This window comes from Trichechus manatus, unplaced genomic scaffold (assembly GCF_000243295.1).
Source record: "Trichechus manatus latirostris isolate Lorelei unplaced genomic scaffold, TriManLat1.0 scaffold00028, whole genome shotgun sequence".
Classification (NCBI taxonomy): Eukaryota; Metazoa; Chordata; class Mammalia; order Sirenia; family Trichechidae; genus Trichechus; species Trichechus manatus.
Window position 1 is genome coordinate 13,056,710 of NW_004443964.1, and position 26,503 is coordinate 13,083,212.

Consider the following 26,503-nt stretch of genomic DNA (forward strand, 5'->3'; position numbering starts at 1 on the left):
TGTAAGAACCAGATAAGATGCTGTATGTAGAATTGTCTTATAAACCCTTGCAACATGGTATAAATGCATTATAGATAAGAACATTACACAAATTCAATAGTGTAGGAGTTTAAGGTAAAGACAATGAAATATGGTGTTAGAGTACTTCCTTGTGTTTTGGCCAGAGACCTTAGCAGTCCACAGCCCAGATCCATATACTGGATGAATAGGCAGGGCAGATCTCATTTTAGGCATTCAATTATATCTTGGCTAGAACTATCACATGACATAGTTTTATTATACCTGCTGCATGTATAGATTTTAAAGTAATAAAAGGGCATACTATTCAAAAGAACAGTTTTTGAACAGAGTCATTCTTTCATGGTACTAGTAATGATTCATTAATCCCTCAATTTTGTAGGTGTATATTTTTTGTTAAGATGAATACAATGACTTAAGATGATAATTGCAGAATTTTTTAAGTAAATCATTTAATCAGAGTTTGTACACTTCCCAACTTTGAACTTTAAACTGTGTGACATGCCCACAGGGTGAATTAAAGGCAGTATTTTACTCTGTATCCTGATATTGGGGTCAGTCACTTTATTTCAGTTGTATAGCTTTTTGAGGATTGTGTTTGTACTAGGTTATTGACTGAGTTTTGGAGTATAAGTGTCACATTTTATCGGGCTGCTTTCAGAACTAAGTTAATTGAATGTATTTACATTTTCTGTTATAGTTGAAGACCAATGTTTCTCTTTGGAAGGAGCTGGAGTCAACTATAGCTATTATTATGGGAGAAGCTGCTGTTGTAGAAATAGATACCTTTCCCCGAGGAGTAATTTTAATATACCTAGTTATAGCATTTTCACCTTTTGGATACTTTTTGGCAATTCATATTGTAGCAGAAAAAGAGAAAAAATTAAAAGAGTTTTTAAAGATAATGGGACTTCATGATACTGCCTTTTGGTATGTTATTAAAAGTTTTTTATTTAATTAACAATTGTATTAAATATCATATAAATCTTTGTAATTGTTATTTTATTATTCCCCTGACTCAATGTAGTGTTGATCCTATTTTCTTACAATTATTGCCTTTGCCTTGGAATTTAAGACTAGTCAACAAGCTTCTGCAATTAATTGGCCTATTTTAACATAAACCAGCAAAAAAAATAAAAAAAAATACCAGTTGCCATCCCGTCAGCTTGTCAGAGTAAAACTGTGCGCTATAGAGTTTTCAATGGCTGATTTTTTGGGAAGTAGGGAGCCAGGCCTTTCTTCCAAGGTGCCTCTGTGTGGACCTGAACCACCAACTTTAGTTAGCAGTTGGGTGCATTAACCGTTTGCACCAACCATAGTCTGTTTTTCAAAATTTTATTCTACTTAATCCAGTGTAACAGTTAATTTTAACACTTTACATAATGACATCATTGTGTATAACATATTTTCTTTGCTCTTTTTCTTCTGTCATTTTAAAAGTAATTGGTTTTTAAGATGCATTATGTTATTAAAGTATTTTGTAATAATTTAGCTGGATGATGTTAGACAAATCAATCTCTCAGTGCCTCAGTTTTGCCTCTGTCAAATAATGGATTCAGGTTTGGTAATTTAGGTATTTTTTGACCCTAATTCAATGATTTTAAGATATTACACATTGATCACAAAATCATGATCTGCTAACTTGTAAGAATAAAAATAAAATGAAGCTAAATACTGTAGCAATTCCACTGAGCTCTAACTTGAAGAGAAATGAGTAAATTACAGTTGATTCATTATTGATCTTGATCTCATTGTTTAAAGGTAGTAATTATGATGTTGATTAGTGAAGTAGTCTTTATTGTTTGCATTAACAAAAATTGTGAAAGGTTTAATTGTAGCTTATGCCCTAAAGAAAATTGTACTTTGACTCATTAAATTCTTTTGTATTTAAATAAATCAGAGGTATGGTGTGTTATGGAATTTTTAAGAATGTTAGATTTACGTTAGTCATGAACTGCTGCTAATTTTTAACGTTTTCTGTGACTTTGAAAGATAATCGCCATTTTATTTCCATATCAGATTACACTTTTACCTGTAACTTAACCAATACTGTATTTTCAGTTACATATGAAGAGTATTGATTTTCAATATGTGAACATATACAGATAAATAGATTGACTTAATTTTGAGAATAAAATGGCTAAAATAAAGCTGACGGTTTTTTAAAATGATTTTTTAACTGTGAATGCCTATGCATTTTGACCATACGTGTGCTTTTATTCTCATTTTAGGCTTTCCTGGGTGCTTCTGTATACAAGTTTGATTTTTCTTATGTCCCTTCTTATGGCAGTCATTGCAACAGCCACTTCATTATTCCCTCAAAGTAGCTGCTTTGTGATATTTCTACTGTTTTTCCTGTATGGGTTATCATCTGTAAGTATTTGAATTTGAAATGAGAATAAAGAACTGTGAAAATAATTTGATTAATATAGCAAAATGTTCTTTTTTTGTTTTTGTTTTGTTTGCTTATAGTTTATTTCCCATGAAAGACAGGTTGTTAGTATGTTACTGATAAATGCCTTGTATATAGCATCATTGTACCTCCATAATTTTAGGGAAAGTACAAAATAGTCTCATGTTTAAATATAATGTAGTTTCATATGATGTATTTCACATTAGGTTTCCTATGAATCTTTTACTGCCTTCATGTAATCATGTGTCTAATTAAGATTGTCCAGTCTTGACTTTTTTTCTTGGTTTTCATGAAATCCTGAGTGTTTTAATAAAATTTATACTATAGGATAATAATGCTTAAGGATGTGTCTTTTTAAGTATAACTCTCTAGCGGTAGTTATTCATCTGGTATGCTGGCTGAATGCTGGCTGTTAGTGACCAGCTTTTATGTTAAGTGGTTCCAGATTACATTCTGATTGGTTTATATGCCCATGCTTTACCAGTTGTTACATATTTTTAAAAAGATAAATTAAAAATAATTCCTATACTTATGCATATAATTGCCGGGTTTTTAACTGGTTATGTATCTTATCAGCACATTGAGATTAAAGGATGAGTTCTGTATTTAAAACACTTGTTGATTTGTTGTTTTTTTCACCTATATGTACATCTAACTGCAAAAACACATGGCTGTTTATGGTTTCTATAGCATCGAGTTGATCATATTTGTCTACTATACAGATAAAATGCAGTTTTGAATATCTTCCATTTAAATTTTTATGTATATCACTATGTTAGAATAAAATATCTTACTATAGCATTTAGAAATTAATTATTTTTTAATGAATGTATTTTCCAGTGGAAATAGCTTGTTCTCATAAGCAAAATTTCATTTTTATTATCACACCAGTGTATATGAACAATACATTAATCTTAATATTTATATCTTATAGGTATTTTTTGCTTTAATGCTGACGCCTCTTTTTAAAAAATCAAAACATGTGGGAATAGTTGAATTTTTAGTCACTGTGGCTTTCGGATTTATTGGTCTTTTGATAGTCCTCATGGAAAGTTTTCCCAAATCATTAGTGTGGCTTCTGAGTCCTTTCTGTCAGTGTACTTTTTTGATTGGTATTGCGCAGGTAGGTAATATGTTTTGCATTTCCTAAGTCTTTTCTTTTCTCTGCAGTTCCATATAGCATGTTGTTATTGTTGGGTGACATCAAGTCAGTTCTGACTCATAGCAACTCCATGTGATAGAGTAGAACTGCCCCATAGGGTTTTCTTGACTGTAGTCTTTATGGGAGCAGATTGCTAACTCTTTCTCCTGTGGAGTCATTGGGTAGGTTCGAACTGCCAGTGTTTTGGTTAGAAGCCGAGTACCTAACCATTGCACCACCAGGGCTCATACATGTAGCATCTTATATATCTTTAATTTGCAGGAAAAAAAAAGTTTTAAAATTTCAGCATGAGAAAGGAGTGATGTTTGAATACCAGAACACATTTTATATCTGCAGTGGATAAGAGCTCAGCCTCTAGCAAAAAAGGTCAGCTGTTCGAATCTAGCCGCTCCTTGGAAACCCCATAGGGCAGTTTTACTCTGTCCTGTAGGGTCGCTGTAAGTCAGAATCGACTCAGCAGCAACGGGTTTGGTTTTGTTTTGGGTTCATTTATATTTTCTCCATTTTTAAGGGTTTCATTTGTAACTTCTCCATTTATAAGTACTTTCTCCCATTTCAGTATTGGAAAAATGCTAACCATAATTTTATCCTCTTATACTTAATTTGTTTGACTTCTATGTGGACCATAACCCTTTTGTTTGCATATTGGTATTAGCATCATACTTTATTATCGTTTCATTTGTTAGTCATAGCATTAGAGTGAAGTGTTCAAGGATTGGAGGTATCCTAGTTTAAGAAAGCATTTAAAACACGATTGAAAGTAATTGTGATAAATCTATATTTCAGTAAAGTATTTATTGTTTTCCTTGTAAATTCATATTACTAATTTGGTAAATTGTTTCATCTGGTAAAAGGCCCTATTTGCTTACTCTCATTTTGGAGATAAAGAATAATTCTAAGTCTAAAATAGTATAGGCTTTTGCTTGTTTTTATTATTTTCATATAATTAAGTTGATGTTTCTGTTGTTTAGGTCATGCATTTAGAAGATTTTAATGAAGGTGCTTTGTTTTCTAATTTGACTGAAGGCCCATATCCTCTAATTATTACTCTTACCATGCTAGCGCTTAATAGTATATTTTACATCCTCTTGGCTGTCTATCTTGACCAAGTCATTCCAGGTATGCAGTTGATTATTGGGTTTTATTTTAAAGTGTTTAATTTTTTTGCCCAGATAGGGTCAACTTATTTATTTTTCTTTCTAACCAGAGTACCCCAAGTCATATTCATTGTTAAGGCTTTTATTAAGTACTTTTATACCTTGTGCTTTTACCACTACTGAACAGGAAGAGATTTTGTAAAAAGAGAGCCATTTGTTTTGAAATTCTTAAGTTGCAAACTGAACTTCTTGGCTAAAGTATTTTATTATTCTACCCACTAAGGTCCAAAGCTGTGAAGGAGTCTTATGACTCCTACCATTCCTCTCGTCTCCTATCATACATCTATAGCCAACTCCTGTAGATGCAGCCATGTTATTAAATATCCAGCATCCCATTCCTTGTCCCCTGGAGTTCCTCATTACTTTTGTCTGTATTCTAGACCTACACTGTCTTATTTGGTGGCTTTTAAAATTTAAACGAGTATAAAATTAGATAAATAAGACAGTTCAGTTCTTCAGTAGCAGGAGCCACATCTCCATTGCTCAGTAGCCACATATGGCTGCTAGCTACCATATTGGACAGTACAAATATAGAACAGTACCATCATCCCAGCAAGTTCTATTGGGCAGTGCCAATCTAGACCATTGCAGTACCTCTTACCTAGTTTTCCTACCTCTAGTCTATCAAAGGACTTTACCACTCACTTTAATCAAGTTAGTCACCTGCTCAGAAACCTTGCTGACCGTATCCTCATGAAATAAGTAGAAACTCCTTATATCCATAGTACTTTTATATATTTAATCTCTCACTCTCATCTTCACTCTCCTTATTATATCTTATATCCATTCATACAGTCTTATTTACCTATTTAAACACATCCTAATGTATCATATTGTTTTCAGCTATTCATAACAGAAAACCTTTCTAAATGGCATAAATTAATTGACTGACTTAAAAGAAATTCCAGAGATAGAATAGGCTCCAGGGTTGGCTGGTTTAGCTCAATTATGTCATCAGAGATCCACTTTTTTCTGTACTTTGCCACCTTTGTCTAAGAGTCAGGCAGTGACTCGGGTCTTGTCTTTGTTCATGTCTAAAGGGAAAGGGTAGGGGAACCGCTCCCCTAACTAAACTCTTCCTCCACGATTGGTTACATGTTTACTGCTGGAGCAATAATATTCACCAGAGGAATGCCAAATATTGATTGGCCCTAGATTAGTTTGGATCTTCTCTGTAGTTGGGATCAGATCCCTTGGAAACATGGCCATCTGAAGAGGGGTAGATATTTTTTTTAACAATGGAGGGTATAGGTTTTTTGGGTGGGAAGAGGGAAAAATGGGTACATGCTATGTAACAATCACTGTCTACCTAATATCCATGTAAGTCTCTTACTTCTTCCCTTTTGCTGTGTTGCTCTCCTAATTCTGAAATGTCTTCCCTAAGAACTATATCCAGTTTTCTAAATGCCACCTATTTTCAAAAACTGTCTACAATGGTACCCATTCAAACCTTCAGGATTTATCCCTTAGCCAGATGTAAACTTTTCCTTTTTTGAACTCAGTACCATGCATGGCATGCCTCACGTTCTGCATTGTATTGTAGCCATAAGATACAAATTGCTTTAGGACAGAGAATGTGCTTTACTCACCTTTAGATTTCCATGAACTCTGAGCAACTCTGGAACTTTGTGGACTAGAATTGTTTGTCAGTAAAACTTAGATTTTCACAGAGTATTGATTTAGTACTTTATCCATATGTAAATGTTAGATTTAGGTTGTTATGTTTCAAATACTGCCTTTACCAATGATTTAAAAACTAATTTTCAGGAATGATAGTTTATGTTATAACTCTATTTTTGTTAATATTCAGGTGAATTTGGTTTACGGAGATCATCTTTATATTTTCTGAAGCCATCATATTGGTCAAAGAGCAAAAGAAATTATAAGGAGTTACCAGAAGGCAATGTGAATGGGAGTATTAGTTTTAGTGAAATTGTTGAGCCTGTTTCTTCAGAGTTTCTAGGGAAAGAAGCTATCAGGTACGAATGGACTCTTCGGCAAATTAGTTATAAAAACTGCCACTGTGGAATCTGCCACATTTAAACTCTATCTTTTAAATAATGTATGAAAGTATTATATCTTAGGTGATTTGGTACATACTTTGTAATTTTTAAAACACAGTATTGGTAAGGATTACTTTTCTTTTAAAATTTTTATTTTCTGTGCAACTATTCAGAATTAAGGTTGGTGCTAGATTTGAAATTATGTTTCAGCGGAAATTTTTAAAAGTAATAAAATCCAATGTTTATACAATTAAGCTGCTTAAAGCTTTCTCCATTATGTATATTGAAAATGATTAAATATGGACTATAATTTTATTCATACTTGATTTGTCTCAATGTATTAAATTGCCCTTTGTTAATTTCATATACCCTTAGGGTATTATAACATAATTAGAATTTTAGTTTAATTTTTATGAACCAAAGAAATGCATTATTATTCCTTGTTTGATTAATCAACACCAAATCAAATAATAATAAGAGCGAGAAGAAAAGAAAAAGAAAAAAGAAAATAAAAAGAGAAATATATTGTGCGTTCTTTAAATTTAAGAAAAATATATAACAACAAGGGGAGAAATAAAATACTTCAGATATAATCAGTGGGCCAGTGGTCTCCCTTCCCAAGGGTAAAATTTGCAGTAATTAGCAAAATCATTAATTCTTTTAAAAAATTATGTAAAAAATATCTAAAGTGGAATGGGGGAATTGCTCCATGTTTGTAGACAGTTGTGGTGACATGAAATAGCATTTAATTTCTATCCCATTTAACTGATGCAATAAATGTTTTGATTAATTACAAATAGAAAAGTATCAAAGATGAAAAGAAGTCCACAAATTGCTAGAATCAAATACTTGATTTTCTTTTTGGAAGTTGTTTTGGCATGAAAAATGAATGAATGACGCTTCAAATGGAAGGGAATACTATATTTTTCTTTCATAACTTCTCGAAAATAATTTTATAATAAAATAATTTGATAATTGTCAGCTATCTTTGGTTCATTGCTTTAGTAGGAAGGTAATTTGTTATTACTATTAAACATGACAGCTTTGATACAAGTGTTACACATATAAGCATACACACTTAAAAATTGCTTCAAGTACTTAAAGTCGCAAACTGTATTTTTCAGAATCAGTGGTATTCAGAAGACATACAGAAAGAAAAGTGAAACTGTGGAGGCTTTGAGAAGTAAGTAGGTTTCCTAGTATTCAGTGCATGGTATTAAAGTATAAATACTAAAACAATGGGAAATTTAAAATTTCAACCACAATTTTCTCTCATTTAGGAATACTTTCATTTATTTATGTAATTGATATTCATAGTAAAAACAGTAACACAACATCAAAATAGTAAAAACAAAAAGTAATCTATATGAAAAATATTCAACTGTTTGAACACATCTGTGTCCTTTTTCATTTAATTGTTATGCATGTGTATGCATGAGCCCTGGTGGCGCAGTGGTTGAGAGCTTGGCTGCTAGTCAAAAGATCGTTAGTTCGAATCCACCAGCAGCTCCTTGAAGCCTTATGGGGCAGTTCTACTCTGTCCTCTAGGGTCACTATGAGTCGAAATCAACCTATGGCAATGGGTTTTTTTATACGTGTAATTTTTTTTCTTTTTTTTTTTTGGTATAACCCTGCTCAGGGTTTCTCAACCTTGGCACTATTGTGATTTTGGGCAAAATAATTCTTTGTTGTGGGGAACTGTCCTAAGAATTGTAGGATGTTTAGCAGCATCCCTGATGTCTACCCATTAGATGCCAGTAGCACCCTTCCCTAAGTTGTGACAACTAAAAATGTTTTGAAGTTTTACCTCTATGTTTTCTTCTTCTAAGAGTTCTATGATTTTAGTTCTTACATTTAGGTCTTTGATCCATTTTGAGTTAAACATATGGTGTGAGGTATGGTTCCAGCTTCATTCTTTTGCATGTGGAAATCCAATTGCCCCTGTACCATATATCGAAGAGACTATTCTTTACTGGGGCACAAGGCATGATGGACATACCATCTTTTACACTCAAAATGATTAAGCTTGTGTTTGTGTGTGTTGTGGGGCTGGAGAAGTAACTATTTAAAACCACTACACTCACCAAGAAGGAGAGGACAAGATCCTCCAAAAGGGAAATACTTAAAACGTTTTAAACATGGTATTTGTGCCTCTCTTCTGTATAGCTCATAGAAATTTTTCTTTTTAACTCAGTGTGTGCTATGATATCCCAAGATTTGTAACCTATGTACAGGTAGTCCCAGACTTAGGACATATTTGAGTTACAGTGAATCACACAACCTTCTGGGTTGTGTGTGTGTGTGTGTGTGTGTGTGTGCATCTTATCATTAGTAACGTGTACTACAGTGTTGCAGAACATAATATGCTGATGTTATTCTCAGATGTTCACTTGCAGATGTTTAGTGTTATGACTTATAAAGATACAAATAATAAAAGGCAATAATACTTAAAATTAAAAAATAAATAAATGTGGTATTTGACTTACATCAGAACCGACTTACGATGGCATTGTCGGAACAGAACCCCGTCCTAAGTCAGGAACTACCTGTGTCGTGATGCTTTATTAATTTATTACTTTTCCTCTTTTCTTACATAGTATTTACTTAGCCATTTCTGTACTATTGTCTGATTTCTAGTTTTTTATCAATGTATTTAACATGCTTGTAAATAGCTGTGAGGATAAATTTTTGTTTGTTTATCTGTTTTAATTCCCTTGGGAATTTCCCAAAAGTAAGTACAGGGAAAGCCAAATATTTTGTGTACCCCCTAAATCTTAATGGTTGCGTAAAAAGTCTGTTCTTACTTACTGTTCATGCTACTGATTATAACACAGAAGTTTTTTTACTGCTATAAAATACAATAGAAAATTTTAAATCCGTCTTTAAATTTGTTGTCTTACCTCAAGACTGCACAAGTATTATGAATTATTCTGCATCTCTAAACAGAAATAAAAATCACATTTGATTCTTCTCCTTTCCTGAATTAGACTTGTCATTTGACATATATGAGGGTCAGATTACTGCATTACTTGGCCACAGTGGAACAGGAAAGAGTACATTGATTAATATTCTTTGTGGACTATGCCCACCCTCTGATGGTAAGAGTTTTCTGACTTAAAATAAAATTTCTTACTTCATTTTACTAGTGTTTTTAACCAAGATATCACAATGTAGTTATCTATCTTTTAAATGTATACTGAATAATTTTTGTCAGTGATTTTCTCATTTTCTTGACTACACATATTTAGTTCTTTTTCAATAGAAATTAAAATGATTTCATCATGTTTAATAAGGTAAAAAGGATCTGCTTTTGTGCCTATTTTTATCGTATATTTTATAAATATGTGTGTATCTGTTCTTCATTTTCAAGGAAGGATAAATCAGTAACTGATTTGAAAATAAATGTAACCTATTTTAAAGGAGCCCTTGTAGAGCCATGGTTAAGCGCTCAGCTGCTAACTGAAAGGTTGGCAGTTCGAACTCACCAGCTGCTTTGAGAGAGAAAGTTGTGACAGTCTGCTTCCATAAAAATTTACAGTCTTGGAATGGAAACCCTATGGGGCAATTCTTCTCTGTCTTATAGGATCGCTGTGAGTTGGAATCAACTTGACGGCAGTGGGTTTGGTATTTTTGGTTTTATAGATTATTTTAAGTTGAGAAAATAGATACAGGTTTTTAAATACGTAACAGTATGTCGAAAGGGAAAGAATGATAACCGTGAACACCATCTCCTGAAATAGAATTTTAAGAGCACTACCTCAAAATATAATTTTGATATGTAATTTTCATATAGATGAGAATTCATTATGACAACTCCGTATTTCCACAATAAAGTACAATAAATATTTTTACTTTAAAAAAGGACTTCATTTCCATGTATTGAATCTGTATCCCAATCTCTTAAATGCAGTTTAACTTTTAAAATTAGTTTGATTTTATTGTTTATTCCTAATTGTGTCACTGTTCGATGTACTAATAATATCTTACATTTACATAAGATTTATGATTTTTGTTATGACTTTCCATACATTATCACATCGATTTAACAGTTCTTAAGTGGGATATATTAGTATTCAGTTTATAAAAGAGAAAAGCTGGTATTCAGAGAGATTAAATCATCTTCCCAAGACCATAGAGCTGGTAAGGGAAAAGCTTTTAGTTCCTTGTTGACTCCACTATTTGTCTGAAAATGAAAGAAATTATTACCAGAATGTAAGTGAAAATAATGGACTAATAGATAATTTTACTTAATGTGAAGCTTTTATTTCCTTGCTCTTTGCACTGTATAATACTACCTGGAACTGAAGGAAAATGGGATTGGAACATAAGTGAAAGCAAATCACCAAGAGTAGGGGATTGAGGGTGCATCATGTCATCCAAATTATTCTAACTCTTGCGTTATATGTCTGTTAACAACCAAATAACTAAATTGTGAGGATATGTTAAATGAAGCATGCATACTTTTTAATAATTAATACACTTAATGTAAATTTAAATATGTATTTTACTTTTAGGATTTGCATGTATATATGGACACAGAGTCTCAGAAATAGATGAAATGTTGGAAGCAAGAAAAATGATTGGCGTTTGTCCACAATTAGATATACACTTTGATGTTCTGACAGTAGAAGAAAATTTATCAATTTTGGCTGCAATCAAAGGAATACCAGCCAACAATATAATTCAAGAAGTAGGTTATTCATATAGAAAGGTTTTGTTTTATTCCCTGTAAATTTTGTAATATATTATGTAATAAAAATATGCTTGAAAATATAAATGTAAAACCTGTTCTGAGCCAGTAATCGTAAGTCATTTTAAAGAATTAGGTGGAATTTGGAGTAAATGTCTTAGTACACTTAAACTAGTCCTTGTTCTTCTGGAGGATATTGGCCTCTCAAAGTAAATGTTTCTTTCATTCCTCTCTCTTTCCCTTTTCTTTCACATCTGCCCCTCCTCCTAATACACACAGAGCCTTCACACTGATCCTTTCTTTCCCCTTCCCAACTACCCGGGAAGTCACAAAGGAAAACAGACATTTCCCTCAAGAAGTTTGCAATCTGTTGTTTCAAAATTATATATGAATATATGTCAAAATTAAATACTGTACTAAAAGAACATTTTTAAAGTTGATATTAAAATTGGAACATTTAAAAACTAATATAGATAATTATATAAATGGCATGATTTAAAAAATATCATTGTTCACACTTTACTTTTACAGGTGCAGAAGGTTTTACTGGATTTAGACATGCAGGCCATCAAAGATAACCAAGCTAAAAAGTTAAGTGGTGGTCAAAAAAGAAAGCTGTCTTTAGGAATTGCTGTTCTTGGGAATCCTAAGGTAAATAAATGTTAGTTTCACTGAGGAGATAGTTTTAAATTGTGTTGAAAAGAAAAGCATGTTGTAGAAAGTTATATGATACATTTATGTAAATTTTAAACATACATAGAATACTATACATCACTGGATGTAATCATGGCAATAAAGTTTTTCAACTGAGGTCAGAAAGATATATAATGTCTTTGTGATACTTGTTACCTCTAGGATGGAAAATGGAAGAAGGACTTTAGTTACATCTGCAATGTTTAATTTCTTTAAAAAATATGAAAAAAATATGGCCAAGAAATAGGATTTATTAAATTTAAATTGTGGCTATAACAGTATTTTTCTATTATTCTCTGTACTTTTCTGTATATTAAAAATAGTGCATAATAAAAAATAAAAAGTAGAACACAGTCAGAGGAATAGTTCAGTTCATCCCCATTCTGCTGCTTTGATTTTTTTTTTCTTTTTAACATCTTACTGTGTTTTTAGTGAAAGTTTACACAGCAAATTAGGTTCTCATTTAACAATTTCTATACATGTTTTTTGGTGACATTGGGTACATTTTCACAATGTATCAGCATTCTCATTATTTCCATTCTGGTTGTTCTGTTTCCATTAATCTAGTTTTCCTGTCCTCCCTTACCTTCTCAACTTTGCTCTAGGGTAAATGTTTACTGTTTGGTTTTATTTAGATGATTATATAGAGGATCACAGTACTCATGGCTGATACTGTTTATTTTATGAGCCAGTCTGGCTTTTGGCTGAAAGGTGACCTCTGAGAGTGGTTTGAGTTCCAAATTCAAAGAGTATCTGCAGACAGTAGTCTCAGGATTCCCTGTAGTATCTGTTTGTACAGTAAGCCTAGCCTTTTTTTAGGAATTTGAGTTTTGTTCTATATTTTTCTTCCATTATTTCTGGGACCATCTATTGTGCCATATTTTTACGCAAATAATGTGCACCTTCTACGTTTGTTTGCCAACTGCACCGTCTTCCCACCAGGTATTTTGGTAGGCACACTATGCTAATTTTATTTTACAGCAAGGTGTAAAAAAATTGGCATAGTGATGCTTACGAAAATACCTCACGGGGGAGGGAGCAGTTGACAAACAAACGTAGAAGGCATATTTTATTTGCGTAAAAACACGGTAGTTCTTCTGGGCTCCAGATAGGTGAGCCGTGGTTTGTGTAGACTATCAATCCTGTTAACTAGTTTCTTCTTTGAGTCTTTGTTTTTCTTCTTTCTCTTTTGTTCCAGATGAATAGAGACCAGTATTTGTATCTTAGTACTACTTTGATTTTTGTGTGTTTTATGCTGTTCTCAGTCTTGTAGAAACAGAACTAGCTGTAGCACTGTGGCACCGTGGTTAAAACGCTCGGCTGCCAACTGAAAGATTGGTGGTTTGAACTCACCAGCTGCTCCATGGGAGAAAGATGTGGCAGTCTGCTTCCGTAAAGATTACAGTTTTGGCAGCCCTACTGGCTGTTCTACTCTGTCCTACAGGGTTGCTTGGAGTCGGAATCAACTCAACGGTAATGAGTTTGGTTTTTTTTTTTTTTTAAAGAAAGCCGCCAGGCCCATGCTTGCAGGTAGGAGCCTTTTTGATCCCCACCATTCCGCCACATTCTCCCTTGTTGCTACAGCTTGGGAATAACTCAGAATTCTGGTTTTATGTTATTTAATCTTCCTCCCAACCTCCACTGCTGAGATTTTTAAATCAGGAAATAGTGTAAAACAAATTGCTTCCCTTGAAATTAGTATAGGACTTATTTCTCTAATAATTGTTATACCTATAAAATTTAATTGTTCAGAAAACAGCAATATACTTAATGTTTTTAGTTTATTTATCTGATTGTTATTACACTTATGTCTTATGTCTTACAGATACTAGCTTTTAAAAATTAAACCTAGTAAGGTATTCACTTGTCAAACTGATAATTTTTAAAATTTTTGCTAACTCAAATATAAGTGAAAAACTTAGATCTAATGTATTTCTGGCCGGAAAGAATAACTTGAAATGGAAAGATTTTCAGTAGCCACATACATTGTAAATTTTTTAGTTTTCCTGAGAGTTTCCTGCTCTTCACTCTACTCCTTTTCACACAGATACTGCTGCTAGATGAACCAACAGCTGGAATGGACCCCTGTTCTCGCCATATTGTTTGGAATCTTCTGAAATACAGAAAATCCAGCCGGGTGACGGTGTTTAGTACTCATTTCATGGATGAAGCTGACATTCTTGCTGGTGAGGTTTTTGCTTCACTTCTGAAAGATAAGTTCATGGGGCCAAAAGGGAGGTGGACTTAGGAAGGATAAATCATGAGGAATAAATAGAGAACTTGGTCCCTTATGAGTGTGTTCTTCACAGAAAAGGTTTAAAAATTTTAAAAAAACTGTATATTTTTGTGTCGAGTGCTACCCAGACTGCTCTAGGTTTAGTGCTTTACTATGAGGAATCACGGGACTCAGCATATAGCTGTACTCACAGCTATGAGTTATTACATGAACGAATACAAAGCAAAATGAGCAAACAGAAAAGGTGCATGGGGCAAAGTGTGGAGGAAACCAAGCGCAAGCTTCCAAGAGCCCTCTCCCAGTGGGACTGCATCGGGCGCACTTAATTCCTTCATCAGTGAATTGTGACAACATGTGTGAAATGTCCTCTGCTAGGGAAGCTCAGTACAGACTCAGTGCCTATAGTTCTTATCAGGTACTGATCATTGTAGACACCCTCTGCCTAGCACGCATCAAAATTCCAGGCCCCTAGAAGACAAGCAGCTGTTCAGCATAAATCACACAGTTTGTACAGTTTAGGCACAGTGAGCCCCTTGTATCTGTTCTGGGAATGGTGGTAACCACCCCCCGAAATTCAAGTTCTAGACACTAGTCAAGGGCCAACCTTGCTAGCAGGCCTTTCTAAGGATAGCAGTGTCAGGCCTGCTATGTAAACTCTTTTCTGCATAATTTCATATACATACACATACACCAAAAACCTTAGTTTAAGTTAACACGTGACAGTATCTACGAGTTCAAATTTCTGGAGAGACATTTTTCTGCTTATAATGTCACCTAAGAAATTGGGCACGCAATTTATCCCTTCAGCTGTATCTTTGGAAAAAAAAAAAACATCAAAATAACATTTTGTTTTTGTTGTTATTTCTTTTGCTTTTTCAAAGCTGTTTTTACATTTGGTTATAAAGGAATTGTGAAAGCCCTTGCATTAGTAAGCCTCTTGCAAAGAGCCTGAGATATTTGGAGCAGTATAAGGAAAGTGCACTGTAGAGAGTCAGACTGCCTGCGTACAGATTCCAGCTTTGTCACTTAATAGCTATGTGGGCCATGGACAAGCTATATATTTTCTTATTGACTCAGTGTCCTCATCTAAAAACAGGTGATGATAGTCTAGTACCTTTCACATAGGGTTGTGATGATTTCATGAGATAATACATAAGCATCTCCCATAGGGTAATCCATGAAGTATAAATGCCAATTATTAATGTATTATTAATTTAAAAATTGAAATGTAAATCTCTGTTTACAGATAGGAAAGCTGTCATATCACAAGGAATGTTGAAATGTGTTGGTTCTTCAATTTTTCTCAAAAGTAAATGGGGAATTGGCTACCGTCTGAGGTATTATATTCATTCTTTATTCTTTATCATACTCTTCATCTACTATTAATATTTTTAGGGTTTGCTGTAGTGTGCTTTCGCTTCTTTTGTGACATTAAATTTAGTTTAAAACATTCAGAATTTACCTTTTTAGTTGTTGACTTAAGTAATCGTGTGATTTTGGGTTCTCTCTAGCACGTACATAGACAAATACTGTGCCACAGAATCTCTTTCTTCAATAGTTAAACAGCATATACCTGGAGCTACTTTATTACAACAGAATGACCAACAACTTGTATACAGCTTGCCTTTCAAGGATATGGATAAATTTTCAGGTATTACCTACTTTCTGTTTCTTGGTTGTTGAACCAGGGTCTTGCATTGGGAGTAGGTTTTCTTATTTTACCCTGTTTACTTTTCTGTGTGATAATTTTATACTCCACATGGCCATAGTTAATATTCTGTTTATTTTGTTTTTGAAAACCAGAAATACAAGCTAACTTATTTCTTCTTTATACAAACAGCATGCAAGAAACTGTAACTGGTACGTTAACGTAAATGCTCAAAAAAAATGAAAGAAAAAACATAAAAAATAATTGTTTGCTTTGTTATCAAGAAAGAAATAAATTGCTCCAAGATTGGTTGGAGATCTTCTGGGAATAAGGCACATATATAGTTGCTTGTATATGTTCTCAGGAGCCCTGGTGGCACAGTGGTTAAGAGCTACAGCGAGGTACGGCTGCTAACCAAAAGGTCGGTGGTTTGAATCCACCATCTGCTCCTTGGAGACCCTATGGGGCAGTTCTGCTCTGTCCTGTAGGGTCACTATGAGTTGGAATTGCCTCGATGGCCATGGGTTGTTGTTATTGTTATATGTTCTCAAACTCTTTTCCAGTTTCATGATTCCATAATGAATTATATGGTAAACCCTTGAATTATTTTAACTGAGGCAGTGTTTTTCTACTTTATAATGAGGAACTCAAACTTAGTCTTCTTCATCTGTTTAGGAATCTCTAAATAGCCAAAGGAATATTACTGATATATATATATGTTGTACAGAATCCCCACAGCATTTATCTCATAACTAGATAAAATTTTCTGTATTAGGTAAATTGGTTTCTTTAAGAAATAAAAATAAATCATTAATTAACAGACTGAAGTATATATGCCGAATTAATGCCTGTCATTCTGTCTACCTACCTATCTGCAATTCTTTAATTTAATAATACTTATATAATGCTTATTATGTGTAGAATGCTGGTCTATGCCTTTTACAATTCTTAGTTTACTTAATTATCTTAATATTTCAATAACTGTGAGGTTAAAACTTACTATTGTTTCCATTTTATAAATGAGGAAACTAAGGTATACAAAGATTAGGTAACTTGCCTAAGGTAACATAGGTAGAAAGTGGTCAAACTGAGTTTTGAAACCGGACTGACTGGTTCCAGAGCTCATGTTCTTACCACCACACTTTGTTGCCTCCATGCGTCTTTGGTAAGTTGTCTCACTGGTTGGCTAGTTTCCAAAGTGTATTCTAGGAACTCCTGTGGAGTGGATCCTAAGATGTTTTCAAGGAATTCATGCAGTCGAAACTTTTTCATGATAAGTCTATTCCAACTCACGGAGCACAGTTCTTCTACTCTGACACCCATTTGTGTCAGAATAAAATTGTGCTCCAGAGGGTTTTCAGTGGCTGATTTTTGGTAAGTAGATTGCCGGGCCTTTCTTTCAAGGCATCTCTCATTGGACTTGAACCTCCAGCCTTTTGGTTAGCAGCCAAGCATGTTAACCATTTGTACCACCCTGTAATAAGACTAAGATGTTATTTGCTTTTTTGATCGTGTCTCTCATGAGTATTCAGTGGAGTTTTCCAGAGGCTACATGACATGTACCATCACAATAGATTGAATACAGAAGCAAATATGAGAATCTTTCTATACTCTATAAGACAACATTAAAGGGATTACAAAAATATAAAACAATACTCTCTTCCCGTTGAAATCTTTCAAGTTCTTTGGGGTCCTTAGCAACTTCTAAGAGTGAGAAAGGGGTTCTAAGACCAGATAGTTTGAGAATCACTGTGCTAGCTGAGTAAACTTAGTCATATACTGTTTTTAAAGGATATTTTAAAATAATTCATGTTAGTATGCTTAAGTGCACAGTATTTTTTCTTTTTATTTTAGATTTGTTTTCTGCTCTAGACACTCATTCTAGTTTGGGTGTTATTTCTTATGGTGTTTCCATGACGACTTTGGAAGATGTATTCTTAAAGCTAGAAGTTGAAGCAGAAATTGACCAAGCAGGTAAAAAACAAAAGTAACCAACCATTTTAGGAAATGAGCCAGATAGATGGTGATCTTTTTAGGAAATGAACCAGACAAATAATTACCATAAATGTGTGACATTTATATTATTTTGGGGAGGGAAGGGCAGAAATAAATAGGTAAATAAACAAGTAATTGAGATATTTGCTGATAGTCATAAGAGTTATGAAGGAAATAATGGGAGTGATCTTGGGAGGCAGCTAGTTTAAATTTATGGTCAAGGAGGACTTTGTTGACATGACATTCAAAGTGATACCTGGATGAAAAGGAAAACCAGGTAGACAAAGATTTCAGAACACAACTTTCTAGTTAAAGGGAAGGTAATGCAAATGTCTTAATTGAAAAATGAGTTGGTCATCTTTGAGGGACAGAAAAAAGTTCACCGTGACCAGAGCTTAGAGAGCCAAGGTGAGGGTAGTACTCAGTGAAGTCAGATGGGTAGGCAACAGGGCAGATTATGTTAGGCCTTAAAAATCTAGAAAAGAATTTGGTTTGTTTTCTTAGTGCAATGTGAACCTATCAGAGTCTGATTTACCTTTTAAAAATGCCTTTTTGTTGTTGAATGATGAATGGATTGTAAGGAAGAGCGGAGCCAAAAGGGGTATCTAAAAAGTAGCAACCGTTGCTCTTTTTTCTTCCCCAAAAGAATGGAGGTGCAAAAGCCAAGACAAAATGGTATTTCAGGAAAAAGGAAGAGGTCAGTTATTTGTTCATTGCTTTGAAGAATAAAGATGAGGACAGAAAAGATGGCTTTGATAACAAAAAGGACAGTGAAGGATTTGGTAATGTAGAAGACAGTGGTGCCTGACAAGAGCAATTTCAGTGGCATGGTGAGGATCAGAGGTCGATCTCTGAAGTTTGAGGTGAGATGTGAGTTGAGAAAGTGTTTCCTGCAATTGAAGGTTAATCAGATGGCTGGACCAATAAACAACATCATGATAAATGGAGAAAATATTGAAGTTGTCAAGGATTTCATTTTACTTGGATCCACAGTCAACACCCATGGAAGCAGCAGTCAAGAAATCAAACGACACAGTGCACTGGGCAAATCTGCTGCAAAAGACCTCTTTAAAATGTTAAAAAACAAAGATGTCACTTTAAGGACTAAGGCGTGCCAGACCCAAGCCATGGTGTTTTCAGTAGCCTCATATGCATGTGAAAGCTGGACACTGAATAAGGAAGACCAAAGAAAAATTGATGCCTTTGAATTATGGTGTTGGTGAAGAATATTGAATATACCATGGACTGTCAAAAGAATGAACAAATCTGTCTCCGAGGAAGTACAACCAGAATGCTTCTTAGAAACAAGGATGGCAAGACTTCATTTCACATACTTAGGACATGTTATCAGGAAGAATCAGTCCCTGGAGTAGGACATCATGCTTGGTAAAGTAGAGGGTCAGCGAAAAAGAGGAAGATCCTCAATGAGATAGATTGACACAGTGGCTGCAACAGTGGGCTCAAGCATAACAATTGTGAGGATGGCACAGGACCGGGAGGTGTTTTGTTCTGTTGTACATAGGGTTGCTATGAGTCAGAACTGACTCAACAGCACCTAACCACAACAACAGATGGCTGAAAGTGAAGGAAACTGGGATGGTAGAGAGTTTGTAGTTGTTAAAAGAGTCAAGGTGCTTTAAATACATATTTTGCATGAATGTTGAGTGGCTAATATAAAAATAACAGATCGTGATTTCTATTCCCGTCAGTTAGTTTTGCCTGTTTTTGGACTAATGGAATCACACCATATGTGTCTTTTGTGTCTGGCTTCTTTTATTCAGTATTATGTTTGTAAGACTGAACTATGTGGTTATGTGTAGTTGTACAGTAGTTTGTTCACTTTCATTGTTCTATACTAGTCCATCATGCACTCTTTCACAACTTATTTATTCATTTACCTGTTGATAGTTTGTTCGCTTTCATTGTTCTATACTAGTCCATTGTGGCACTATTTCACAACTTATTTATTCATTTACCTGTTGATAGTTTGTTCACTTTCATTGTTTCATACTAGTTCTTCGTGGCACTTTTTACAACTTACTAATTTATTTACATGTTGATAGCAATTGGGTTCTTTTCACTTTATGACTATTCGGCATGGGGCTGCTAACTGAGAACATTCTTGCACATGTGGTTTGATGAACCTGTGTACATATTTCTGTGAGGTTTATACCTAGTAGGGAATTTCCTAGGTCATAAGATATGCATATGTTCAGCTTTAGTAGAAACGGTAAAAGTGTATGAGAATTCCATTTGCTTCACATCACCACCAGAGGAGGGCTTCTTTAAAATTTATATGCTTCAGAAAGGTTTTTATCTTTCTAAGGAATATGCCACGATTTTCTGTCTTTTCTTTGTGTTTTGGCAAATAGATTACAGTGTGTTTACTCAGCAGCCACCAGAGGAAGAAATGGATTCAAAATCTTTTGATGAAATGGAGCAGAGCTTACTTATTCTTTCTGAAACCCAGGCTTCTGTAGTGAGCACCATGAGCCTGTGGAAACAGCAGGTGTCTACAATAGCAAAGTGTCATTTCCTTACCTTGAAACGTGAAAGTAAATCAGTGAGATCAGTGTAAGTATACTCACTTTTTTACTGGATGAGTTTTTTTTGTTTTTTTACCATCTTGACTTTTTAAATGCAGACATATGTAAATAATCTATGTAGTTTTGAAAGATGAAAGCTATAATTTGAAAATATCAAAGAAAAATAATTATGCTGTTAGTAATTTCATCGAGTACCCTTAGAACTTTACTCTTTTGTTAGCATTTATTATCACTTCTATAAAACGGGGGAGTGACAAATAATATTCTGTAATTGTAACTCAAAACAGGAAGTTGTTATATCTTAAATTTTATTTTGCATTTATATTTTTGTAAACAGCAGGTGAAGAAACTGAAATGTGAAGAAGGCCTTAAAGCTGGTAGAACTAGGATCATAACAATGTCTTCTCAACTTAGCTTTAGCCTCTCTCAGATTCCCATGGGGTACTAGGTGTAAGTGAGAATGATTTGGAGTAACATGTATTAACTCCTTTCATACTCTACACACTTGTCTTGTTAGAGCCACAGTGGCAGTAGAAATAAAACAATAATTAGAAATAAGAGTACCATTACATATTTGAAATATGCTGAATTCATTTGCTTTTTTGACCAAGTTTATTCATTATCTTGATTGATCTGTCGATTATCTAATTTATTCCTGTGGCAGCATTACTGAAAGAAAAATGTTTACTTAAGTCAGCTTGTTGAGCAGTACTCTCATAAAATGCTCCCTAAAAACAGTAAGGGCATTCTGTGATAAAAAGCATTGAGGAAATACTACATTTTATATTCCCTCTCTTGAAGAGTTGTTTATTAACACAGAAAAACACAGGAGAGGTTCTATGGTAAAGAAATTAGTTCAACTTTGTCTAACCTGGAATTTCTCAATCTTATTGAATTATCAGATATTTTTTATGTAACACCCGTTAACTTATTATAGAACTAGAGCTCAGTGTAGCATACTTTTGAAAATGCTGATTTTATCTATACATACAAACAATTTAAGAATGATTTTTTTAAAAGTATGTGCTATCTGAATATTATAAAATGCTAAATGAAGTGTGATAATCTAAGTGCTCTACCTACTTGTTGTGACACTTATCCCATATAATGTAGGGATATTTTGCAGGATAAGTAGCTGTCTTCCAGATAAAAGGGCATTTTGAATGGGTAATAGAATTATTTACCCAACCAGCTGAAAATGGTGATCCTTATAACTCAGTGTAGTATATCTTAGCTTTGCTTGCTTCTGAGAGGAGCAACGGAAGTTAATGTAATTAAACTGTGAGTAGAATAAAACTTCAAAGATACCAGTCATTCAATATTTCACTGTATTTTTATCTTCTTCCTTGTATCTAAAATATTTTTGTTAACATACGGAGAGTAAATGGTTAAAATAGAGACAAGGGAAGAAACAGTTCTTACAGGAGAATAGAAATAAAAAAGTGATCAAATAAAATAAAAAAGAATAGAAATAAAAAATGTTTGGTTCTTTCAGTTATAACCACATATTTGCATACCCTATAAAAATGTCAGGATGACTCTCATCTGAAATATACTCCTATAACTTTTAATTTTGTCATTGAATATTGGCTTTCTGTCCAAAATCGACATGAGATCATTTTTGGCAGTAGAAATTCTACTTAAAAAAATTTTTTTTTCCCTTAGTTTTATTTTCAGTGATTACCTTTTAATTGTCCTGTGAAGGAAGATTTATATTAGATTTATGTATATTGACTAGGTTAATTTTTTTTTTTTTTCAGGTTGCTTCTGCTTTTAATTTTTTTTGCAGTTCAGATTTTTATGTTTTTGGTACATCACTCTTTTAAAAATGCAGTGGTTCCCATCAAACTTGTTCCAGACTTATATTTCCTAAAACCTGGAGATAAACCACATAAATACAAAACAAATCTGCTTCTTCAAAATTCTGCTGGTAAGAGTGTGTGAAGGTCTGTGAATGTGTGTTGGTTAGGGCATGGGGGGAGGGGAGGAAATAGGCTAGAGGATTGGATCTTAACCATATTTGAGGTAAAGGCCTGGTTTGTCTACATGAAATCTAAATTAAATGAAACATTTACTTTATTGATGCTGAATAATATAACAGAACTGAAATGTTGGTTTAAGTGCAAATGAGAAGTTTTTTAACTATCCTGATTTATACTGCTTATCATCATAAAATTCCCCTTTTTAATGGTAGCAAAAATTATTTTTTAAGCAGAGTGTTGTTTTATCTCAAAGTTCATGTTGAGTAAAATAAACTTCAGAAGCTAAAAAACTCTTCAGAATGAGTTACAGCATGTAATTTTTATGCAGCTATATATGCTAACTAGAAATGTTGAAACAGTCCTTCAAGGATTATATGAAGAGTCAGAATTAAGAAAAATAATCCTTGTATCTATGATTAAATACATTAAATTTGTAATGGATATATTTGAATTTGCTATTGGTTATTCTTACTACATAATTGTCAAATATTAAAAAAAGTTTTTTTAAAAAAAACATGGCCTTGAGTAAGGCTCAGAACAAATTTTAACAAAATCAATGTTAGCTAACTCTGGCAAATTTACAGCAAAACATAAGCAGCTTTGTTTTCTATCTTGCTGAAATACATTGGAAAGTTACATTTCACATATCTTTCTGTACTCACAAACTCTTCGGGGTTTACCATTTCCTAACACTTTATCTATTGTTTGAAAACCCTGGTGGCGTAGTAGGTAAGTGCTATGGCTGCTAACTGAAAGGTCGGCACTTCGAATCTACCAGGCGCTCCTTGGAAACTCTACGAGGCAGTTCTTCTCGGTCCTATAGGGTCACTATGAGTTGGAATCAACTCCATGGCAACGAGTTTGGTTTTTGTTTTTCATCTATTGTTTAGTATCTTTCCTTTTTGATTTACTCTTAAGAGCTTTGCCCAGTGTTAAAATAATAATCATGGATGATTCACATTTTGGGGGGAAGAATTCATTTAGTGATAAAAAATTGCTCTTGAATAAAAAATGTTGTTTTGAAGTTTTTTCTTTGGTTAGAATTCTTGTTTTTGGTTTTAATCTACATTTTATATTGCTAAAACATAGTAGTGCATGGACCCTTATATTCATTGTGACATTTTTATGTATGCTTGGGAAATTATACATATATCTCAACTGTCTGTGCTCTGAGTTCCCTCTCACTGATCTGCAGAAATTTTAGTATATTCAGAGTTTTATCTCTTCCATTATTTTTTAGTATTTCTAGAGTTGCGTACATATGTATCTCATGTTTCCCTAAGCCCTGTTGCTGGTTTCAATAAAGCCACTTTTCCTTTAGGAATCATAGTGTGTACATATATTACATTAAGTACATTATAAGCATGTATTGAATGGTAGCTTATCCTCTCTCCAGTTCCTTCAGTTGTAAATAGCTCTCTTAGAGTACATAGTCACTCTGGGAAGCAAGAGATAGAGATCACTTAAGGCATTAGGTTGAGAGTAGTTAAACATAGCATCAGTCTATACCTAATAGCACCACTCTCTACAACACTCAGTTTGACCCACCATGCCACACCATTTAGTTACTGATTGTTGCCTGCTGTCAAGTCAATTCCAACTCATAGAGACCCAATAGGACAGAGTAGAGCTGCCCCATAGTTTCCAAGGCTGTAATCTTTACGAAAGCAGACTGCCACATCTTTCTTCTGCAGAATGGCTGGTGGGTTTGAACTGCCAAACTTTTGGTTAGCAGCTGAGTGCTTTAATCACAGCGCCACCAGGTCTTCTTAGTTACCGATGGTGTTTTCCCTAATTTGGTTTTCATTTTTCTCAATGTCACATTTGTACTTCCTTGAATCCTGGCTTTTATGATAATGAAGAAGAAACTGCTCCATTCATCAGACATGTTGGTATGGGTTTAAACCCCAGACAGGATTCAAAATTTTTCTCTTGGCTCCAGGAAATTTAGAGAGTGTAGATGGAGACCTGATGATGTATTTGAATATTTTAAGATAGGTAAGGCAGTTGACATTTATAAAACTTGTCTGTCCAGAACATACAGACATCTTCTAGGGAGTGGTGTTACCTAACTCCACACCTTGGACTATCCCTTTCTGAGCCCAGCAAGTTACCTTGTTACGTAAAATTGCCAGACAGATTTTTATTCTCAGTAATCAGATTTTTTGTGAGTATTATAGTAACCTTTAAGTGTTAGTAATAGTAGTAGCAGCAGCAGCAACTAAAATTCGCACAGGTTCTGTTCTAAGACCGGTGTAGATATTCAGTCATTTAATCCTCATGGTCACTCTTTGTCCCCAGTTTACGAAAGAGGAAACTAAGGTCCAGAGTATCTAAGTAACTTGCTTGAAGGACAGATAGTATGAGTGGTACAACTGGAATTTGAATTCAGGCTGGCTGGCTCTAGAGCCAGTGATCCTACTCACTTCTTATTTAATGAAGATAAAATATTTTTCTAAAAAGAGTGATCTTTCCACTATATGTCTGTTTCTTATTTAAATAGCCTATGCCTGTTTCTTATTTATACTAATTCTTTATTATTTGCTTATTTTCTAATACCAGGCTCAGATATTAGTGATCTTATTAGCTTTTTCGCAAACCAGAACATAATGGTGACAATGTTTAATGACAGTGACTACGTATCTGCTGCTCCCCATAGTGCAGCTTTAAATGTGGTGCATTCAGAAAAGGTAAGAGTAATTTATGTGAGAGTTATGAAAGATTAGAACAGTTCCTCTAAAATTAATCATTTGCTGATTTGACCTCATTAGTTAGAAATGAGGATTTACTTTTGTAAATAGGTGTATATATTTATGATATATATTATGTCCCAATGAATGACCAGTATGTAAAGCTGTAAGAATTCAATTTTATTTTTATATTTTTTTGTCTAAAATATCAAAATCTCTGAGCATTTCAAACCAGATTGTCATTATCTATCATTAGTATTGTTTGTATGATTTGTTATAACAGCTTTCATTACAGTTGGGGAGAATTAGCTCAGTGAGAAAGCTTGGTACATAGCATATCCACTTATTTTTATTTTTATGCAGTATATAATAAATGTTTTTTTTTTCCTTATCATAGGACTATATATTTTCAGCTGCCGTCAACAGTACTATGGTTTATTCTTTACCTGTGTTGATGAATATCATTAGTAACTACTATCTTTATCATTTAAATGTGACTGAAAGCATCCAGATCTGGAGTACCCCATTCTTTCAAGTAAGCAGACTAAAAAATATATGTTGTATCATACATATATACTTTGTGTATGTGTATACATATACATATGCACAGTATATTTAATATATATTAAAAGCCAATTGATAATAACAAATGAAATCTGTAAAAGTTTATCTTGTGATATCGCCTAGTCTTCTCAAAACTTGAGTAGAAGATGCAAAAATCCTCACCAAAATACTAGCAAACTGAATCCAAAAGCATATTAAAAGAATTGTACACCATGGTCAAGTGGGATTTATTCCAGGGATGGGAGGGAAAGGGTGCTTTAACATTAGGAAATCAATCATTGTAATACACCACATTAATAGAACAAAGGAAAAGAACCACATAATCATCTCAATGGATGCAGAAAAGGCATTTGACAAAATCCCACACCTTTCATGATAAAAACATTCACGAAACTAGGAATAGAAGGGAAATTCCTCAATATGATAAAAGTCTTTTTTTGAAAAACTCACAGCTAGCATCATACTCAATGAAGAAAAGCTGAGAGTTTTCCCCTTAAGATCAGGAACAAGACAAGGATTCTCATTCTTACCACGGCTATTAAATATTGTACTGGAAGTCCTAGCCAGAGCAGTTAGGCAAGGAAAAGAAAGAAAAAGTATCTAAACTGGGAAGGTGTGATGGTTGAGATTGTGTGTCAACTTGGCTGGGCCGTGATTCTCCATGTTTTAATGTAATCACTCCCGTGATTGAATATACTGTGAGTAG

General features: G+C 33.8%; 1 protein-coding gene across 2 annotated transcripts in view; it reads left to right on the top strand.

Moving 5' to 3' along the window:
* Positions 1 to 26,503, top strand: part of ABCA5 (ATP binding cassette subfamily A member 5) — a 102,390-nt gene that overhangs the window by 43,879 nt on the left and 32,008 nt on the right. For both annotated transcript variants that reach the window (XM_004374183.3, XM_023729281.1), the window contains 17 exons: positions 719 to 948; positions 2,250 to 2,391; positions 3,366 to 3,554; positions 4,565 to 4,712; positions 6,561 to 6,729; positions 7,878 to 7,936; positions 9,741 to 9,851; positions 11,268 to 11,443; positions 11,975 to 12,094; positions 14,184 to 14,322; positions 15,619 to 15,709; positions 15,884 to 16,023; positions 17,875 to 17,994; positions 20,388 to 20,589; positions 22,322 to 22,491; positions 25,106 to 25,233; positions 25,631 to 25,768. In XM_004374183.3, coding sequence (XP_004374240.1) covers positions 719 to 948; positions 2,250 to 2,391; positions 3,366 to 3,554; positions 4,565 to 4,712; positions 6,561 to 6,729; positions 7,878 to 7,936; positions 9,741 to 9,851; positions 11,268 to 11,443; positions 11,975 to 12,094; positions 14,184 to 14,322; positions 15,619 to 15,709; positions 15,884 to 16,023; positions 17,875 to 17,994; positions 20,388 to 20,589; positions 22,322 to 22,491; positions 25,106 to 25,233; positions 25,631 to 25,768 — 2,472 coding nt within the window. The remainder of the gene's footprint in view (positions 1 to 718; positions 949 to 2,249; positions 2,392 to 3,365; positions 3,555 to 4,564; positions 4,713 to 6,560; positions 6,730 to 7,877; positions 7,937 to 9,740; positions 9,852 to 11,267; positions 11,444 to 11,974; positions 12,095 to 14,183; positions 14,323 to 15,618; positions 15,710 to 15,883; positions 16,024 to 17,874; positions 17,995 to 20,387; positions 20,590 to 22,321; positions 22,492 to 25,105; positions 25,234 to 25,630; positions 25,769 to 26,503) is intronic.